At 44.3% G+C, this 21339-nt stretch overlaps 2 protein-coding genes across 7 annotated transcripts in view; one reads left to right on the forward strand and one right to left on the reverse strand.

Annotated features, from left to right (window-relative positions):
* EGFLAM (EGF like, fibronectin type III and laminin G domains) overlaps window positions 1–3727 on the forward strand; it is a 166939-nt gene extending 163212 nt beyond the window's left edge. For both annotated transcript variants that reach the window (XM_082382218.1, XM_082382219.1), the window contains 3 exons: window positions 7–90; window positions 1617–1720; window positions 2533–3727. In XM_082382218.1, coding sequence (XP_082238344.1) covers window positions 7–90; window positions 1617–1720; window positions 2533–2687 — 343 coding nt within the window. In that variant the 3' untranslated portion in view covers window positions 2688–3727. The remainder of the gene's footprint in view (window positions 1–6; window positions 91–1616; window positions 1721–2532) is intronic.
* A 9565-nt stretch (window positions 3728–13292) lies between these two features.
* Window positions 13293–21339, reverse strand: part of LIFR (LIF receptor subunit alpha) — a 91166-nt gene continuing 83119 nt past the window's right edge. For all 5 annotated transcript variants that reach the window (XM_082382203.1, XM_082382205.1, XM_082382202.1 and 2 more), the window contains 2 exons: window positions 20909–20987; window positions 13293–20527 (listed from right to left, as the gene is read on the reverse strand). In XM_082382203.1, the coding sequence (XP_082238329.1) occupies window positions 19904–20527; window positions 20909–20987 (703 nt within the window). In that variant the 3' untranslated portion in view covers window positions 13293–19903. The remainder of the gene's footprint in view (window positions 20528–20908; window positions 20988–21339) is intronic.

The raw sequence follows: 21339 nt of genomic DNA on the forward strand, positions 1-21339 counted from the left end.
CTTTAGCTATAACCTGGGCAGTGGTGTAGCATCCATCATGGTGAACGGTTCATTCAATGACGGTCGGTGGCACCGAGTCAAGGCTGTTCGGTGAGTACCTGCCACAGTGTGAGACAGAGCTGACGGGATGTGCTCTCCAATTCCCTTTAGTCCCGCTTCCTGTTCCCCATCTTGGCCTGGCATCCAAGTATCCTTGATCCGGGTCATTAGGGCATCTCGGTACCAACTCCCACCTGTGCCCTTTACTAACACTAGCAGGCCAGAGAGGCTGAACTCCCAAATCTTCACTCATTAGAGATCTTCTAGAGAAAGAATGTCGATGGCTAAACTTGAAGAAGCCCTCACCTTCCAGGGAGATCTAGATATCTCTAGTGAGATAAGATTTCAGGGCAGGTGGACTTTGAGGAGATCCCAGAATGCTGGGAGCCAGGTCTATACCCCACAGTAAGAAGAATAGGAAATCCAGATATTCCCCCAAGGCAATTACTGAGCCAGATCACAGCACAGTCAACAAAAGCCATCCAGCACACAGGGCTTCCAGTCTGTTTCTTGGCGCTCAACACTTATCTGTGTGGCAGTCGGGGATCACTAGGCATTTGAAAAAAGTTTCCAGTATGAAAGATGGATATCAGAACAAATAGATATAACAAAGCAACTTGGAGGAAACAGAGACTATGAATGAAAACAATGATGAAAGCATTAATATCATCAGTGAGATAAGAGAGGCTATTAACCTAAGAAACAAGAAGTGATTGCTATAAAAAAGGAACATTAAAAGACCAATAAACAACTCGTTAAAAAAAGAGGAAGAAAAGAAGGAGAAGGAGGAGAAGTGTGGCTGCTTTTTGGAAACCACCTTAAAAAACTGCAAAGCCCTTGCCACAGATGAACACCTCCATTCCACTGTCCTCAGAGTCACTTTTGGGTGACTCTCTGGGTCCTTTAGAAACCTCAAAGCCATTCTTCGTCCTCCCTGAGAGTAATCTTCTACCAACAAAGACTACTGCATTGGCTTCCCATTGTGCTTAGAATAACATCCACACTCACCATGTGTCACCATGTCACCACCACCCCTCCTGTTAAAGTTCTTCTCTGGTTCCCTCTCACCTTCAGGATAAATTCTAACTAAGCTCCTTATGCCCTTCACCATCTGCTTCTGGCTTCATCTTTTACTACTCTGTTCCCACCTCTAGAATTCTGTATGCTCAGTCTGTACCAACCCCCATGTCCTTTCTCTCTTTGTCGTTGCCACTTCCTGTCTGCATTAGCCTTCTCCTTCACCTGACCCACCCAGCCTTCAAAACGCATCTCAGAATCTTTTTTTCAGAAGCTTTCCCTGGGCTTCTGTTGTCATCCTGTAGAATTCCACAGCTCCCGGCCATTCTTCTACCATAGAGTGGTGACACTGTGGCATCACCGGCAATTTGATTTTTTGTTTGTCTTAGGAATTTCGGTGGTTTTTTGTTTGTTTGTTTTTGTTTGTTTCATTTTGGCAGCTCCATCATTTAGTATAGTGCCTGGTGCTTAGTAAGGATTTCAATAATACATTTGTATTAAAATGAATGCATGATTGAATTAGTGAATGAAGCTCCAAAAAATGGTGGCGGTTTTTACAGGGATGGCCAATCAGGAAAGATAACTGTGGATGACTATGGGGCCAGAACAGGCAAGTCACCTGGCATGATGAAGCAGCTCAACATCAATGGAGCACTGTATGTGGGTAAGTGACCTTGACCTTTGACGAAACCTAAATTATGCCAGTGCATTTTCTTCTTAACCTTCCATTTGTCATGCTGGGGCTTCCCAAAGCTGTGTACTTCACTGGATCAGTCAAATACTTGGAAATCAGGAAGCTCTCCAGATATTCCATTCTTCCATTTTCTGAACTTCTGACTCATGGCTGAGGGGTCAGGAAGCACTTAGATGCTTTTGTGCTGTGGACTGATCCACCAGGAAAACCCTGCTTTTCTTGTTAATAGAACAGGAACCTGCTAAATATAGCTCCTTGAATTCTCCCTGAGGAAGGAGGATCTGTCTTTCCGGCCCCCTCAGAGTTAGAATGAGTGGTATTTTTGTAAATAGCTTAGAACCCACTAACGCTGACACATCAACATGAAAATATACCTCTATCTGTATGATATTTCCTAAAAGTGAACTTAATCGAAAGCATTCAACATCAGTGTATTTCTCTTGGTTTAAGATAACATCACCTCTTACCACACATACTACATTTTGTTGACATTATACATTTCAAAATTTACCAGGTACTATTTGGTTTTAAGTGGTCAACTAGGTCAGAAATCACTTATGAGGTGGATACTTATAGGCTCTGATTGTGTATCAAATTGATCCAAGTCAGCTTGTTCCTGCAAGGATAATTATAAATTAGACAGCTGCGATGTCCTGAGTTCTAGGTACCGCAGCCTCACCTATCCTGTCAGCTGAGGGACGCCTTGGTCAGTAGACACTCAGGCATACTGAAGAGACATCCTTCTCTTTGACTCACGTCATCTTCCTTTGGCTTCCTGGCAGGTGGAATGAAGGAAATTGCTCTGCACACTAACAGGCAGTACATGCGAGGCCTCGTGGGCTGCATTTCTCATTTCACCCTGTCCACCGATTACCACATTTCCCTCGTGGAAGACGCCGTGGATGGGAAAAACATCAACACTTGTGGAGCCAAGTAACAGCAGTTGGCTCTGCCCAAGGGACAGAACCTTCTATCCTGAGAATCCTGGGGGCCCCAAGACCTTGCCTGACACTACACACAGAGGCATGGGGACCAGGTGTGTTTCCTCTCATCAAGGAGCAAGTACCCCCTGATGGGAAACTAGGACCGAGACAAGAGTCCCTGGGTGGCCTTTCCTGCTGACATCCTGTGGGCCAAACCCAACGGAATGCTCTGTGTAGGAAGCGTCGGACTTTGTCCATTGAATGTGTAGTGGCCACCAGAGATCACACATCACGGCGAATTTCCGAGCCTGTCTGCTGTAGCTCAATGACTGTGTTGTGATTCATAGTTTGTAAGAAAAAAAAAAAAAAGAAAGAAAGGAAAAAAAAAAAGAGAGAGAGACCCAAAGGGCAGTATTAAAATACTTCTCTCCTCCCCTGACTCTTGACACTCTTACTGACAGCAGAATGACTGTAAGACCTTGAACCTCAAATTTCTCTACTTTGGTCCATGAATTACTAGGATTAACCCCTTCCCCTCCTCACTGGCTGGTTCATTATGCTCTGACTATGAAAATAAGGATTAAGGGAGACTAGAGATAGAATCATAATTATAAAGCTGCCCCCCCGAAAGTTTACCTTTAATGAGAAATCCGTACTTTTTATAATGCAAATCTAAGAAAATGGGCGCCATGACTTTGTAGCTGTCCTTTTGTATGTGTATATTTTTATAGCTACAGATTGTCCATACAGTATACTTTTGCAAGTTTGGGTGGACAGCCCTGAATTCTTTGCACACTTCCTAAGAATTTTCTCCCAAAGGAGACTTGTCTGGGCCCTTTGTGGCATCAGCAGAGCAGGGTAGGTAACTTGGGGTGGGCACTTCGGGGAGCTGACGGTTCTCTCTCGGTAAATGGTGACTCAAGGAGGTGACTGTGAAGCTTCCAGAATAAGCAGATGGAAAGGCACATGTGTTACTGAGGTGGGTCACTGTCATTCTGGTTCTAAGTGGGGGGGTGTCTGTAGTGAACTTGAATAAAGAAGATGAAGAAGGCTACAGCACGTTCATTTAGTCGTTCGTTCACCTGTGGAGGGGTTATTGATACCTCCCGAGGCGGTGTCTAGAAATGGACACGAATACAGTCAGTGTTTCTCAGGCTGAGCTGGGGGCGCCCTCAGCCTGGTCTGAGCATCTGGGCAAGAACCAGAGAAGCGGCGCTGCTTCCTTCTGAGCCATCACAGTGCCACTTTGCTACTCACGCGATGACCCCGGAGACAGCTGGCTCACTGGCAGATCCCCATGGCAGGACTTGCTAAGGGCAAGTGAGATGAATGCTGCCACCAGAGAGGAGGGAAATGTGACCCACCTCACACAAGCGCCTATAATTAGTCTCATCATGACTCTGCCCTTGCTTGTGCAGCAGGCGGTCAGCGAAGGCTTTGAGCTTTGTGCCAAGCACAGTTTTAGGCACATTAAGGGTTCTAAAAAAATGAATAAATAAACTAGAGACGTTCACCTTGAGCTTCACCCTTCTGCCTCCTGTCTTTGGGAACCTTCGATGACCAGGATCCTTCCTCTCAGAGCAATGATGGTCACGACAACAGCAATTCATCCTCTCCTGCGTATGTCACCTGTGAGTGCGGTGTGGAGAAAGCCACGTGGTAGAGAGTGGGTGTACCACCTCCCTGTCACCCTCACCTCAACACCGTCTCCTTGGAGACATCCAGGGTCAGTGCTTCCCAAGATATAATGGAGTTGCTTTCACAACTCCAATTGATTCACATTTTGAATCGATTGCCTCCAGTCCAAAAAAAAAAGTCACGGTGATTTTGTCAAAACGTCCAGTTGAGCTGAAGCCAGAAGAGTTGTGCTGAGGATGGGCTGTTGTTCCCTGCAAGTGTCATCCTGAGAAAAACACGGTAACCCGGGGCTGGGGACCCGGGAGTGATGAGGGTGATGAATTGCCTTTCCCTAGGTGGGCTAGGAAAAGAGGGGTGACACGTGATGAAGTCAGAGCCGTAGAGAGGCTGCAGGTGAGAAGGCAGCAGAATAGGGGGACCCAAGAGGAGCTGATCATATGGGAGGGGCGTGGGAGAACAGGGTAAGAGACAGTATATCCCAAGCTCTTTCACCCTCTCAGTAGCCAAAATTCGGGAAACATGGGATGAGTTTATAACACAGGTGGTTGGGAGAATATAAACTTTGTCCTGAAGCTGAGGGATTAGACCTGGGTTCAGATGTGCAGGAGAGCCAAGGAGAACGCAGCCTGGTTTTGTGGGTCCCCCGGTTTCCTCTCTAAGTGTATCTACTATCTATCGCCACAATAATGCTGCACGACAAACAACCACAGAACTTCAGTGGCATACCGCAAGATGTGCTGATAGCTTCCGTGCCTCGAGTGGTCAGCTTGGCATTTCTGCTGATCCTGGCCGGGCTTGACTAGGTGGTTCTTCTGGTCTCAGTGGGACTTGTTCACATGTGTAAGGTGGCTCGCTTATCGTAGCCTTGGCTGGGATGGGGAGGTGACTTGGGTCTGCTCCACCCCTCCTGCTGGGACCCGTGAGCTAGCCTGACATGCCCTTCACTCGGTGATGGAGGAGGGTGAGAGCACCGGAACTGAGGTCTAAGGCGTTTTACAGCCTAGGATTGGAACTGCCTCATGTCACCTTTGCCACATTGTGTTAGTCAAAGTCCGTACATTCAAGAGATGAAGAAATAGACTCTCTCTCCATTGTGAGAGCAACTGCAAAGTCACCTGGCACAGAGCATGGATTCAGGGAGGGTGGAAAATTAGGGCCATTAGCGCAACCAATCCACCACCGCAAGTCCTGTGCTGTTGAGGAAATGGTGCAACAGGGATGAGGCGGCCCCTGACAGGAGTTCATCCGTGGGATCCCTGGGGCTGCGCGGAGGCCTGGGAGGTTGCAGTCACGGGCCCCGCGGGGGGAGCAGCGTCCGCCTCTTCCAGCCCTGCCTGCTGTGCCCCTGCTGTCCCCCCTTCGTCCACCTGCTGCCTGGTACCTGGCAGCCGTGTTGTCGTTCTGAGGAGGAGGGCCTGGCAGGGGAAGGGATCTGCGCCATGGCTTCTGGGCAGCGGCTCTGTGGAGGGGCATGTCGGAGAAGGCTGGCTGGGCTCTTGGCTGGAGGAAGAGGTTTGAGGAGGAGCCAGGGAGCTCGAAGGTTAACGCCATCCCTGTCCCGCCCAGGAAGGATATTACGAAGCCTGGGTTACTGAAAAGCTTTTGTCCCACAATCAGCATCTGAGGAAATTCTCCAGAACTTCCCATGTGTTCTAAGCAAGGACGGCTGGGGTGGTGTCAAGAAGGGGAATGTTCTTGCTTTTCCTACAAAAACTGACTCGTGCACCGGCACGTGCTTCCTCTAAGCTCGCCTGGGGGCTCTTTCTCAGAAAGGTCTGCGGGGTCATCTTTGTCCCCATGATGCCCCAGGGCCCGAGGAGCGGCAGCTTGTGACCCTGCGACTCAGGCACCTCTGAGCAGCTGCCGGTCTCCCGCCCTCTTCTTTGCCTTCCATTTCTGGGCCCAGGCCAGTCCAGCCCCCAGGCCCCTCCAACACAAACGGGCCCTCTGCTTTCCACATGCCCACAGCCCAGGCTTCAGAGTAACCGGTGCTTCCCTTCCGGTTTCCTCGCCTCCCTCCCTCCCTCCACCGCCCACCTCTTCTCCTCTCCCCCTGGCAAGGAGCTGTCTCCTCCCCCGAGTGGGAGGAGGGATCTCGGAAATGTGCCCGGAGCTGGCGGGCCCAGTGCTTTCCACTTGGAGGAAGTGCTGCATTTTTCACCTTTCACCCAGAAAAATAGGATTCTCAGCAAGCTTGTTTTTAGCACAGAGAGCTCCCAAAGGAAAGAGAAGAGCGAGAAGGAGGGGCTCGCAGCCCCTCTCAGAGCTCTGATAGCAAGCCCCCCCGCAACAAAGGCTGCTCTCCCCTGGGAGGGAAGCACCAAGGGGCAGCCTGCGGAGGCCTGGCTGAGGGCGAGAATAAAGGCAGAGAATTCCAGCTCCACATGGAAAGACGATTCGTCCTTGAGGAGAGGGGCTTGGACGGAGCATTTACTGCTTGCTTCCCAGTCCCTTCCTGGTCTCTTCTAGGAACCCTCAGTCGCTGCCCTTGCAGGTGGAGGGGCGGTAAGGTGTGTGCTTTGAGATAGCCAGTCCCTTAGCTGAGAAGGGTGTGTGCTTAGCTGGTCAAAGGCAGGAAAGAAGAGCTCTAGGACTACCATCCAGAAGGAGCCCAGAGGGACGAGGGCTGCCAGCACGGAGTCCAAGATCAGAATCCAAAGTAAGGGATTTGTGCTGCTTTCAGCCCGGTCTGCATAATTATTTGCCAAGATGGAAAAGGGGGGCCATTCAACTGCATCAGCACTGGGTATTGTTCTACAGCTCGCACTAAACAGACAAGGGAAATATCAGTGGCCCTGCCTCAGCCTCGGGGAGGCCGTGGAGTACGAGGTCTGCAGGCATTTAAGCTGGTGCGTCCTGGTGGAAGTGACAGGCTGTCATTAGGAAGTTCCAGTTTACAGGTGGCTATATTCAGGCAGCTAAATGACTAATCCAGTTCAACAGCATGGTCTGGCTGCTGAGACAGGCCCTGTGAGTAATTGCACTTCAACCTCATGTTCAAAGAATGTTCACATATTTGATCTCAGCAACAGCCCTCCTTTGATGACAGCCAGAGCACATGGGCAAGGCCAGTTTGACTCACAAAGACAAAAGCCGGCCAGAAAGACCAAGTGACTTGCTCCTGGTCCTTCCACAGCATACAACCACGGTGCTTCACTGTGGAACTTTTCTACCCCTTACCCAGCCTTCAGTCAGATGCAGCGGCCCGTGGACCCGAGGCTTGTTCAGGGGCATTCTGGGGCTCCCTCCGGTTAGCTGTCATTGGCAGGAGAGTCTTGTGGGTGAGGGGGATTTGGGCAGAGGCCAGTCCCCTAGTGTCTGCCTGCTGGGCTCTCATCACAGCTCCAAGTCTGCTTTCTTCCAAAGCTCTCCCGTCGCAAGGATGCCGGGTTGAACAAATCTGAAAGCAGAGACCAGAGCCGCTCCGTCGGAGAGGGATTCAGGGCCCCCGACAGGCAATGAGGTCTGGGCTTGAAGTCTTTTCCTTCTCTCCTCTGGCTTCTCCTCCACAAATAACCTCCAGCACTCAGGGGAGTTGCTGCAATCTATTTCCAAGCAGTGGTGTGCTCCCCTGGGCCCCTGCCCGGCCCTGGCCAAGCTGAGAACAGCAAGAGCAGGGCAGGCAACAGAAAAAAACTCCCTGCCTCTCCTCCTCCTCCTGCCCTTGCTAAGACGTCTTTATCCTAGAAAGTGCACAGCTCCCAGGAGCACTCGCCTTTTCCTGGAAAGACGTGCGAGAAACTATGTGTCTCAGCGCTTGGGCTGCGTTTGCTGCCTTTCTCGTTGTCTCTCTTTGTCTCTCTGACTTGCTCAAGATCCAAAAGGTTTACCAAGGCACAGAGATCTTTGAACATGTGGTAAGGCCTCCCCCCATGTCCCAGCTGCCCACCTTCAAGCAAGGGCCCGGCCTGGGGCTCTGGCCGCCTCGGACAGCCTGGTGCTAAGGGGCTGCACCTCCAACTTGGCTAAAAGGGGACTTGGATGGGAATATCTGTGAGAAGGAAGGCCAGGGAAGCGCAAGGAATCTGCACATCTACGCTCATTTAGAAACAAAAGCAACGTGCACCAGGCCAGAGGATTAGCTATGGAAAGCCCTGCTAGGAAACTGGCTGAAGGAAAGTAGAAGCAGAGTAAAGGGACCCTCAGACAAGAGGACTGTGGAGGAGAGAGGGTCGGGGTACAAGGCCTGCTGCATGGTGACTCTCAGCCCTGGCGGCAGGCGTGCCTTCCTTTCACAGACCTTAGGGTTCACAGGGCAACTGTCGGCAGGTGGGTATGAAATGGGGGGCACAGTCCAGTAGAGTAGAAAATGTGCCCAATAGTTGTCCAGGCCACATGTTCGCCTCAGAAATAGAATAAGCTGTGTGATCTCCTGGTCCAGCACCTCAGAGGATTTGCCCCTCAGGGTTGGGGCCTGATTCACGGTCACGTGACTACCTCTGGCCTGGAAGCCTGAAGTCCTCGGAGTTTGTTCGGGGGCTTTGGGGTTGTTAGGATGGGGTGGGGATGCGAAATGATTTCCTGGATCCTCACAAGCACTGCTGGAGCGGCCCCTCGTGGGTACTCACTGTATGCAAACCAACTTGGACGAGGCACCGGGGAGAACATAAAGGCCAGTGAAGTCTCTGTTCCTCAAACCAGCATCGGCCAGGCCTGTGGGGTCCTTGGAGACTCGGGCCCTCTTCCAAGGCCACTGGGCACCTGCTTCCTCAAAGCCAGCAGGAGACCGTCTTTCTGAGAGGCCCGGTCTCTCTTGTAAGAGCTCTCCTGATGAGGTTAGGCCCGCCCTGTGCAGCCTCCCTTTTCGTTAACACAGGGTCGACTGATGAGTAACCTGACTGTGGGAGTGCCTTCCTGTCATAGGCACAGGCCGGGCCACACTCCAGGGGGTGGGATTGTACCAGGTGTGTAGAGCCGGGCCCAGGAGTCCCAGGGACCATCTGAGAATCTGCCTCCGCCAACCCTCTTCACCTCTGACCCCAGTCTCTCCCACCTCCAGACCGTACTTCACCAGAGACCTGCTTTGTTTCCTTCAAGTGCACTTTATGTCATGTGCTGTCCCATCCGAAGAATGTGCCACATTCTGTTAGTTCCCCAAACCATGAGCCAAACCAAGACTCCCAGGATAAGAGAACTTCTATTCCCAGAGACCATGGCAGTCTTTTAAAATTTTTCCTTATATCAATAAATATTGCAAAATCCTGTTTCCCCTGGGTCCTGGAACTGTCACCAATGACTAGGGGCCCAGCTTGGATTTCAGTGGATGAGCCCTGAGCAGTCCCTGCTCCAAGCTCCTGCTGGCCGCCCCATCATCTTAGAGGAAACAGCACGTAAGCAGTAGAGCTCTGCATTAGGTCAAAATCTTCACTAGTCACTCAGTGGTGAAAACCACATATGACAGCATAGGAAAGCTGGTTTGGGAGTTCTTGAGCATCACGGGCCAGTGGCACCTAGTGTGAATTCAAGTGTGGCTTCTTAAGGCTGAAAAAAAACAGTGCCAAACAGCTTCATCTGAGTTTTAAAGTCATCCATTATTTAATGAAAAGTGTGAACAGTACAAATGTCCAGAACGCTGAATTTAAAGAATTCATGTATACTTTGGAATCTTATATATCCATGAAAGAATAATGCCATAAAATATCCTATTGATATTCAAAGATTTTCAAAATGTTCTATAAAAGAATCAAGTTCCAAAATAGAATATACAATATAATTTTATATATATGCATACAGGTACAAACATGAAAATACGTGTAAATATATATATACATACACATTCACATAGAAAAATGTCTGAAAGGACAAAAAGTAAAACGTTAAAAATAGCTAATGCTGCATGAGAAGGTTGAGGGATTTTTTTTTTTCTTTTTCCTTTTATCTCTTCTCTAGCTTTTCTTCAGTGAGTCTATAGTGCTGATTTATTGTTCTGTCCACTCAGAATATCACCTCCTTTCTTTTGGGGGACTGGTCCTCTTCCAACTCTAACTGTGTGGTACTTGTGGAAGTGGCCCTTGAATAGAACTTCTGTTGGGCCACACGACTGGACCAGCGATGGACACGTGACACAGGCCGGGCCAACTAGAGTCCTCCCTGGCAGCCAGGAGGAAGGGTGCCCTCTTCTCTCTGAATGTAAGGCTGTAGACTTGGAGGAGCCTGAAACCATGGGTCCAGCTCTTTGGGGACGTCTGGCCTGAGAGTTTCGGGTGTAGAGAAGAGGTATGTGTCAGTTCTGGGTGGAGTAGGAGACTATAGCCCAGTGCAGCCTGCAGCAAGTACCAGGGCACCTGCCCACCAAGTAAATGCCTGGGAGATGGGGCAAGGATTGTCTCCTAGAGAAACAGATATGCGATTGTGGAAAGACAGATGGGGGCAGGAACGAATCGCTTGGTGATGCACATTGTCACTTGGAAGGATGGAGAGAACCCGACAGAGAGGGTGAAATACATTTTAAAGCGGGAGGAGGTGGGGAATGGGCAGTGGGTGGGAGAAGGGCCCTAAGCTGTGGTCACTTCCGATACAGCCCATTTATCCCCTATCTGCTCCTGTCAAAGAGATAACAGGATGAGGGCAAATCTGCTTTGAGGAGAACAAAGGGTAGCTGCATGCAACAAATACTGGAGCATCCACCATGAACAGCAGGATCTTCTCCCAGATGACCTGGGAAGACTCCTTCCTCTTCCGAGGCATGCCAGCTCCACGAGGACTGCCCTGTCTTTCCATCCTTGGAGACTCTTCCACAGGCGTATCACCTCCCTGTAAGATAACATTTCTAATATCTGGGGAAACAAACTGCTTTTTCTTTCGAGGCGCAATTATTCAAAGAATATTCATCAAGCACTTGCGATGCGGCGGACACTACGCTAAGCTCTGTGGATGCAGCCGTTCAACTCCTGCTATCAAACGAAGCCGCTCGGACCGCGGAGAGGTGGGCGTGCTGGGAAGGCAGACGATGGGGCTCCCAGGAGCCTGGAAAGACTTACTCTGAGCAGCACCGCTTAGACGGAGACCGGAAGAAGTTACCCAAGCGAAGAAAGGTGAAGGCTACAGCATCGGGTCCCGTGGGAAGAGATCCCGTGCTTTAATTAGCAGGCCTCCTGCTGGCTAACTCCCCTCTGGGTACCTGAGAGATGTCACTAACCTAAGGTGCATCTAAGCCAGTTTTAAGGCATTTACATCTTTAAGGTGCGGGTCAGAAAGTCCGAGGTGCTCCTGAGGTTTCTCAAGGGATAGAGGAGCGAGTAACAACCCGACATCTGTTCTGTCGGGAGCGTTGTGTCCGCCACCCGCCATCCCCGCAACTGCGCAAAGGTAGGTTATCAAGACCCACAGCTGAGGCGAGAGGTGGGGGAATTTCTCCGGGGTCGCCCAGGTAGTCAGTGGTGGTGAAACTGGCCGGGAGCCAGGGCTGCGCAGCTCACACGAGGCAGCCGCTGCCCGGGGCGTGACACCTGCAGAAGCCACAGAAGAGGAAAGGAGCCACAAAAGGTGATTGAGAAAGTCAGACTCCAGGTACATCTCTGAAGAGGGTGTGTCGTCTGCACTGGTCCTTGGGCAATTTGGGGCCAGGAAGGGCCACGTCTTGTTAATGCTCTGCTTCCTCAAGGCTTCCCGCCTCTCCATCAACTCGAGGAAAATGCGGGTGGGGTGTGTGTGCAAGGCCTCTAGCGCCAGGAAGAGAACCAGACCCACCCTGCTTCTGAAGGCTGAGTCCAGAGTGAAGACCCAGCTCTGCGGCCGAGATCAAGTTGGCTGGGGACAGGAGGGGGAAAAGGTTTCAATGTCAGCTGAGACTTGAAATTCTTTCTCATCTTGCAAACGTGTAGGGATGGATAATTATGAGCTCCATGCACAGCAGTTGTACTCATTTTAACATGATTCCCACTTAACAGTTTCTATCAAAATCATCCTTAAAAGCTTTTCTTGTTTCTTTAATCTGAAAGTAATTACTCTGGGATAAAAATCATCTCGGGTTTAATCCCAAATCAGTTTAAGACATCTCTTGTTATTTCAACTTCATTGGTTCTTCCAGACTGAATAAGTACTTTTAATTCAATTCTATTATTAGTCACTCCGGGGGAAGGGTAATGGATCAAATTTATAGGCCACTGAAAACCAATTCTTACACAGGCCTTTTGTAATGAACTTGTTTGTACGCTAACATTTTAGTGTAATGTTGAATACCATACATGAAAAACATTACTCATACACCTCTATTTTGCTTTCCCCTAATAACTACATCATTCCTCTCCTTTTGATCCTTTCAAACTTCCTGGGGTTGATGGTGCTATACATTTTGGCTCAAGAACTCACCATCTGGGAAACTAGATATGCACTGAGGTCTCCGTAAAGGACAGACCACATGTATGAGCTCTTAAATAGTACTTAAATACTAACATGTGTTTCACAGTTAATTTAAAATTGGTGTCTACAGTTTCTTCATAATACATCAGTTGTTACTGTGGGTGAGCGTAGGCTACAGAAGACTGAAGACTTAACTTCCCCCCTTATGAAATTCTATTTAAGATCACTTCATCCTTTAAAATTACTGAGGTTTTGCTGAATCAATGACTATATTTCCAAATTCAAAAAGTTGATAATAAAATTTTGATATATTTCTAGAATTTCAAGAAATGTTTAGGTTATCCTCAGAGGGAAAAAATGAAAAACCATACTTTAGGGACCAGTATTTATTTAGTATGTGTTTTATAATGTTGGCTCCCCACTATCTGATTATTTTATGGTAACCTGTCTGGTAAATAGAATATAGATTTAAGAAAACTTATGGAAGGTTATATCAATGGCATAGAAATATATTAAAATATTAAAAATTTAGTCAGAGCCCTATGTGATTGCTTCATAACCACTATAATTCTTATAAGACAGAACCGAAAGTATTAACAACAAAGCAGGAGCCACTTCTCCTAAGTGCTTAAAATAGGAGGAAAAAAAAAACCCCAAAATAATGCCCAAATCTGTCAGTGTAAGTTGTAAGAAAATATATTTATTTTTTCCATGACAATACTATGATAAAATTGTTAAATACATGCATGTTTTAAAAACAAACATAAGTAACATCTTTAGAGTTAACAGCCAAGCATACTAGTTTTACATTTAAGGTGTCTTAGTAATAGGTTACTTATATTCTATGTTCTTGCTATTAACCATGTCTCCCAAAAGATATGGAAACTAAATTCTGAAATTATACAATGATATAAAATGTCCAAATTTTTCCTTCTAACAGCAACATAATCTCCAAATTTTCATAAGGTAGAAAATACTTCAGTTATTGTCTCTGTAAGTGGAGTTGTTTTATTCCATATTAAACTCAGACTTGTGTGAATCAGACTGAATATCACACAAATATACTGCAATCTATAGTTTGCTTCCTGCATATGTATATTTAAATGTTTCCTGATATGATTAAGCACGATTTTAGGTACAGAGCATCACAACTGATCATTCAGATTAAAAAAAAAAAGTCTGTAGTGGTAACATTTCAAGAAATGAAAAATGAAACAGTTCTGGATTTGCAGTTTCTCCCTATCTTTCAGCTACATTTGCACACACCTGACCAAACAAAAATTAGTAAACAGTTACTAGTATTTATAAAAAACTGAAAATATTTAACATATAACATCCCCTTTAAAAAAACACTCATTCTACAAACAACCTTATAAAAGACAAAAACATATCTGTTCACAGTATGTGTATTTTGTAAACAGTAATTCACTATAATGCAATTTTGAAAGTAAAAACTGGTAACTTCCTAGCATTATAAGGACCTCTGACTTGTGGCCAGCTAATGAAAGAGAAAGAAAGGTAACACACTCCTACTAGGAAAACTGAATGTTCTAAAATGACTTTACCTTTGGACATACCTTAAGGTGGCACCATCTCAAATTTAGGATGTCTCTCTATCCAGGCCAATCTTTTTCAAGCAATTCTGAATTGAAATGTAAGAAAACGCCTTGCTCCTTTTGGAGAAAATAATTGGATAAAACAAATCCCAATCCCAGGGTATCATGTAATACCTACCCTTCCACAACAGTGAATGGAATAGGGTTTCTTTTTGTGTGTTGTATTCATAACGTATTCACATTTTTCTGAAACATTATGTTGGAAGGAAAAAATTAAATTGAAGGATATATCATAAATAATAGGAAAAAGTACTGAAAATCAAACAGGGGACAGAGTATTTGAAAAAAAAATTTTATGAAAATCATTATTCAGTACTGTTTTCTACGATCAACTACAAAAATACTAATGTTAAGGTTAAACCTAACAGTTAACTTGTCCATGTTTTTTAATTAAAATTGCATTACCACCTAGAAATCTTCCGATCTTTTATAATATACCACCAGAATGCTGAGGAAAAATAGTAAGTTCAGAAATTGAAAGTTACCCATTTAAAATGGAGTAATTCTTAAGGGAAGTACATTTTAAATGTATAAGGAAATTCAATACATTTAAGTGATCCATTCAATCAGGTATACAAAGTATTTTTGGCTTAAGTGCAGCATAAGGTCTATATTATTAGTTTTTTTGTTTGTTTTAAAGTTCTGATTGGCTACTGCAAAGGCAATCTTAGAAGATATATGTAAATGTAATAAAAACCAATTCTTTATCAATTAAACATTCATTTTTTTCCCCCATTCACATCTCTCAGTTTTTAGGGTATTCAGTTATAGCAACCAAAAAGTAATATAAGTTATTACTGTTTTGTATTTGGTTAGTATTTAAGAGCTTTTGAATTTATTGTTTCTACGTTTCTTCAACTAGGCACCTGCACATAGGAAAAAAAATTCAGAGGGTTTCCCTCTTAAAAACATCACTTTTCATTTTCATAAAAATGTTGCACAGTTAGAATTTGTCTTGCACAGGTAAATTCTCTTGATAACATGGACACGTATAATCCAAAATATTAACATTCTTAATAGAGGAACAAATGCTACCCATGGTTAAAATTAATAGAATCCTGTCATAACTCAGTATCATAATTATAAGAGTTTGGATATATTCAAATCACATTCCCTGAAATTTTACCATATACAATAAAGCCTGACATTTCAATGAACAGAATGTTGTTCTTTAATCCATTATCAGCATTAAAAATAGTTCCTTTGTATTATAATTAGCATGAATATGATCATGTAATAGTTAAGAAAAAAGTACTAACTGAAAAGGAATAAAAATCTCACCACCCTATTGAAATAAGAGGTTTAAATATTAATAGCCCTGGTACATAATCCATGGAGGTATAAATAGACCAAATTCAAAACAAGCCATTAACAATGATATTCTAAGGTCATGTCTAAAAGCTGCATTTCCAGTAAGTTTAGTCACAACTTATTTTCTTTTGTGAAAGATTTTCTCCTGGATATAAAAAATAAAGATGGGTATGCTACCATGAAACGTTGTTTCAGCAGGAAATACGAGTTTAAAATAATGCTTTGAAGAAAGAGTTTATCAGGAGAATGAGTGTTTATCCTAGTCAGTTAAGCTCACACATCAATGTGCTGTTGATTTACTAGAAACACTTGGTTGGTACAAACATGTCCCACGTTGTGTACCCATCAAATAAAAAGATACTGTGAACACTTAAAATTAGGATGGAATAAGATATCTAGTGATGCTTCTGCATGAGTCTTTCTCAAGTTTTCACTCAAACTGTGGAGTCACTTCTAGAGTAGATTTGAATCTTCAAGCCAATGGTCTCAGACCTACACAAGCTAGATCTTGACACATACCACCTTTCAGGAAAACTCTGTTGAATCTGCACATTCTGGGATGGAACTCAGTGAATAAAAAATTGACTGAACTTCCACTGATTAGCTAATGATCCTACATTTGACTTCTGAGATGCCCGATTTTATACTTTCAAAATAAGGATAAAAAGGCATTTTATAAAAGATATACAAATTTTAACATGGTTCAAAACAGAAAACAGTAAAAATTAAATAGAAAAAAAAAGTTTTATCTGGTTATGTGCCTGAGCAGTAGAAAAATTTGACATAACATTTTCTGCATATTGACAGGTTAGGGAGGACTTTCATTTCAAGCTATCATAAAATTGATTCCAAATTCCTTTTGGAAGAAAGTGTTCCCTAGTCTCCACTAAACTACATCTAATTATTCAAATACAGAAAGGCCTGTCATGTTCTTTAAAGATGGACGGTATGAAGACAATTAAGAAATTACAGGACTAATTTCCAACAAGAATACAAGTTGCATGAAGGTTGAAGAATGTGACTTTTACCACAGTTTCCGAGAGTGCAAGAGGAGTAGATGTTCTAAATGCAATCCTTCAGATCCGTGAACCATGAAGGCAATGCTGGTATGGAAAATGAGGCTGAAACTTTTCCATGAATGGCTGCCTCTGTGTCTAAGCTGCAGGAACAAAGCACCTCTATCACCTAAGCACATGAACACCCAATTCAACTCTCCAGATACTCGGGCCATCGTGTCAAATCCAGGCTTCTACAGGTTCAGCACACTGAAGACTTCAATTGTATACGGATGCTAATCCATGCAGTACATAACTTACAAGGTCTGTCTAACGTCAGAAGCCTAGCTAAGGCTTCCAAGAAGACTTTTATGTTCAATATTGTTTATTTAAGATGGCCACTCACAAGAGAAATGCAGTCAAAATGACCACCAGAATCTCCATTCCTCACAAGGGAAGCTTGATCTGAAACTGGCTGATAAGTTAACTGGCTTGTAGGAGATGTGAAAATGTATCCTTTACACAGCACTAATCAAGACATAATGGGATATACTTCTGCATCAGACATTTAGAATTTTCTAACCAATGATTGGGTTCTAGCTGGAAACTTTAGCAGGAAAGAGGGGTTTCCCAATTATTCTCCCAGTCAGGAAGCGCTGGAGGGAACACATCTAGCCTCCCCTTCTAAGCAGCCTTTGGTTAGCCCTCCCCCAGAAAGAGGAGCTAATGTGACTGGACAGAGAAAGGCCCTATTAGACCACCTGTCACCCGTGTGCATGGTCCTGGCACTGACAAACAGTGCACGTTTACCAGGGTCTCCAGTGCCACAAGCAACCAGAGATATGTGACAGAGGGTGTTTTCTCTCTCCCCAGCTCCCTCCCCTCGCCCTGTCCCCATGTGCCCAGGTGGGGCAGGGGTTGGGAAGTAATCCCTTCCCATCTGCAGAGCAGGTCTGGCCATCCTCAATTCAACGGGAAAAGATAAGGAAAACTGTTTTGACCTCAGACCTAAACCACACTCTTCTAAGCATATCACAGGTTGTAAGGAGCCTGCCCAGACTAACAGAGCGATACTCTGCTTCTCATTGACCCAGTGATCCGGCGTATGGATCTCCAGAGGCAGGGGAGAGATGAGCTGCACTCTGAATCTTCTTCATGCAGAAAAAGCTGTGAAGTCTTGGATGGAGTGATAGGACTCAAGAGCCCTGGTGATATTCACCATTAGCCAAACAAATGAGTCATAATGTAGGTTAGATAGGGCTCTGGATACAGATGGTCACAGTTGAAACACATATGCATTAATGGCGGAGATCAAACAATCTCTTCTGGCCTTTTCCCGTTACCTCAGGTTAGTGGAGTTTAGATCAGTAAACTTCTACCTTGGCCAACACTTATCCTAAAGAGAGGAGGTACACGACTGGTGAGTTTTGATGGGGAAAAAGGCATGAGTTGGGGGCAAGAGGGGTGTGGTAACAACAAGCTTCTGCAGGGAGAGAAGGCAGGCCCAGGTCTGAGCGTCTGGGGTGGAAGCAAAGGGAAGAGCCCAACAGGAGAAATGAGAAGACAGAGCGAACTGTTTACAGGTGGCTCTGGTTTGATATAATTTTCATTGTTGAAAATTTCTGTGAGCTATTATGTAGTTTTACTACACTATTTGTATACATAATTAATTGTATTTCACTCCACATGTTCATATATCAAGAAGCTCAGGAATTTAACTGAATTCTAGCAATTAAGATTAGGATTCATAAACAGAGTACCTAAACAGACTTTCTCCCTTGTCACACTTATTGTGGCTTTTTTCCACAACATGGTTTTTACAACGATACATTATGGGCTAGAAAAAAAATAACTGATCCATTATGTGCAAACACATTACAGAACCTCAGATGATAAAAAAAAAAAAAAAAGGCATATCTTGACTTCTTTAGATCTTCCAAATTTTCAAGTACTTTGGCCTTAACTCAAAATACATAGACAACCTGAGGGCAGGGAAAATATACACTTTTTAGATTTTCAGTTTGCTTTTCCAAGAACCACATTCATTCTAGACATCACTTATGAGAACCAGCGGTGGGCAGAGGATGCTGCGAGGACACAACTCTGGACGACGCCCAGAGCAACTGTTGCACCTTTAATATGGGTATGCCCACGGGTTCAAAGCCGTCTTATGATATTCCACATAAAACAGCCCTTGAGTAACTGTCCCTGTAAGACGCATTATCTTTTTAGTTTTACATGTAAAAATCTGAGGACTGAATCAGATAGTCTGGACTGATGACCCTTTAAGAGGGAGGAACTGCTAAGATGCACAATGAGGAGGAACACCTGCTAGAAGGTGTCAGAGATCGTCACTGCCTGGGCAACCGGGGCTCAAAGCATGGTCTTCTCAGGAGGGACTGAGGCCAATCCGAACTATACAGACGGCTAATGCCGCCAGATATTGCTTAGTAGTCGTCTCAAATAGTAAGTCACTGGAATTACATGCTTATGAGGAATATTGAATTTGCTCATATATTTATAAAGCTGACACTGTCACCAAAAAACAAAACAATGAATTTTTTTTTTAAACTTAAGGTCTATAGTCCTAGAAATTTAGTTTTAAATATTAGGGCAACCTAATAAGGGAAGCTAGCATAAAAGCTAAAAAATAATGGAACGGTGTGAAAAATCTTCCAAAGCAAGAAAACATGATTCTGATTTGAGCTGGTCAGTGTCACGCTCGTTTTCCAAGTTTGTACCCCTGAGAAAACTGTTTGATAACCATTATACAGTAGGCACAGAAATCAACATACTTTATCAAACAAAACACTAAATAGGTGTTGCTGTTGATACATTAAAAATTATATTAATTTTCTTAAATTCTGTGGATAGAGGATAATGTTAAAAGTTTTAAAATCTGTGCTTGTTTTTCATCTAGAATGGAGCAAATGTCAGGCAAATAAACATCATCTGTTACTCTGACATTTTTCTCCCTTGCCTGCAAATCTGCTTACAATTCCATAAGGTATATGCATGAGAAAACCTGATGAACAACAGAACAGAACATAGTTGCTGTGGGATTTGTTTTGCACGTATGGACCAGGCAGTATCCGTTATTGAAATGCTTCCTAAAGGTAAAGCAATGTTAGAATTCTTTGGCTCGAATCACAAATAGCTCCAAATTGTGAGTTGTGTGGATTGAATTTCTGAGTTATTGTACTTTGGCTTTGAGACCACATTAAAAGCACATCAACACTTGCAGTGTAACTTGCATGAGTGAAGTCCACCTCACTAGCAACACTTCACAGGATCCCTCCAAGGTGCCCAGTGCTGACCCGGCAACAGGAGCTTATTGAGATGGTAGACTGAAGTGACAGGGAGACACTGTTAATCGTTTGGTTTGTTCTGAAAAAAGTTTGTGAAGGACCAGCCTCCTCCATTAGATTTAGGAGAATCTTCATCTTTAGGAGGAATCAAAAATTGTCGGGAGTTAATGGAGCACGGACTTCCAAAAGAGACAATTTCACTGTTGCTGTCTGTGGACCTAGGTGAGTCTGGAGATACTAAGTTCCAAGTATTTACATTTGCCTGAGGTCTGTAACCTGCAGTTTTGTCTAAATCATCATCTGCAGCCAGATCTTCTACAGTAGAAGTAACGAGGAGGTGCATTTGTGGCTTATAGCCTGTCCCCACTACAGGGTCGTTTTCGGGTTCTTCCTCTGGTTTTGCCTGAGGCTGGTACATGGACTGAATGTCAATGTAAATGACTTGTGAGGCCCCTCCGGCTTCATCCGCTCCTGGGTTCACTATCTCTTCCTCAATGACCGGTGGACAATATGATACAACCACATGGTTTTCCGGTTGCGCATCAGTGCTATCTTCTGGACGCTCAGCTACTGGAGAAATTATTTCTGTGTCTTCTATTTTAGGAACTGTTGATCGAGTTTCCAGAACCTCGACATTATTTGGGGTACAAGGATTCATTTCCAATGTTTTAAGAGCACTGTTTCCCTGGAAATAAGTTTTAAAACAGGGATTAGGATGCCACAGAAAGCCGCTGCAATGCCTCTCCTACAAAAAGAAGCATTGTTTTATAGTGTTTTTCACAGCTGCTTATAAAAATGTGTCTCTACTATTCTGTAGTGCATACTAGAGCAAAGCTACTTTCTTTTCTACATATCAGTATTTTCCTTGGTCTTAATAGTAGTGAAAAAAAGACCATGTACAAACAATTCAAATGAATAATTTTAGAAGTTCAGCAGATGTTCAAGCACTGCTATTTTCTCAATACATTTTACTTTGGATGACACTGACATGTTAAAAACTTTTCACAAAAAACTAAAAAAAGGAAGTCAGTACTTCAAAGGTAAACGTAAGAAAATAAAGGATTACCTCACAGACACTCTTTTGAAACTGTAAAGCTTTACAATTTTCTGGATTTGGAATATCAGGGTAGAAGGTTTCTTTAATCCTTTAAATAAAGATGATTAAGTACATTTAATAATGATAAGATTATCAATTAGACCATAAATAAGTTAATAAGTTATCAGGCTTATTTTGACGTTTCATATGAATACTCTAATGAATATCTGAGATAAAAATGGAAGATCATTTTCAGCGTGATCAGTCACTAGAGCTTTCAATACAATGCACTGAGAGGTTCCTATCTGAAAAGCAGAAACAGTACTTCTATTACTAGAACTACAGTATCTTATGTATCTTATGGAAATGGAGAGCAAAGAATTAAAATGGTGATTGTGCTATCAAAAGTCAAATACGGGCATTACTCATAACCAAAATATTCATACTGCAGACTGGATTCA

The sequence above is a fragment of the Balaenoptera borealis genome, assembly GCF_965194805.1.
Source record: "Balaenoptera borealis genome assembly, chromosome: 2".
NCBI lineage: Eukaryota > Metazoa > Chordata > Mammalia > Artiodactyla > Balaenopteridae > Balaenoptera > Balaenoptera borealis.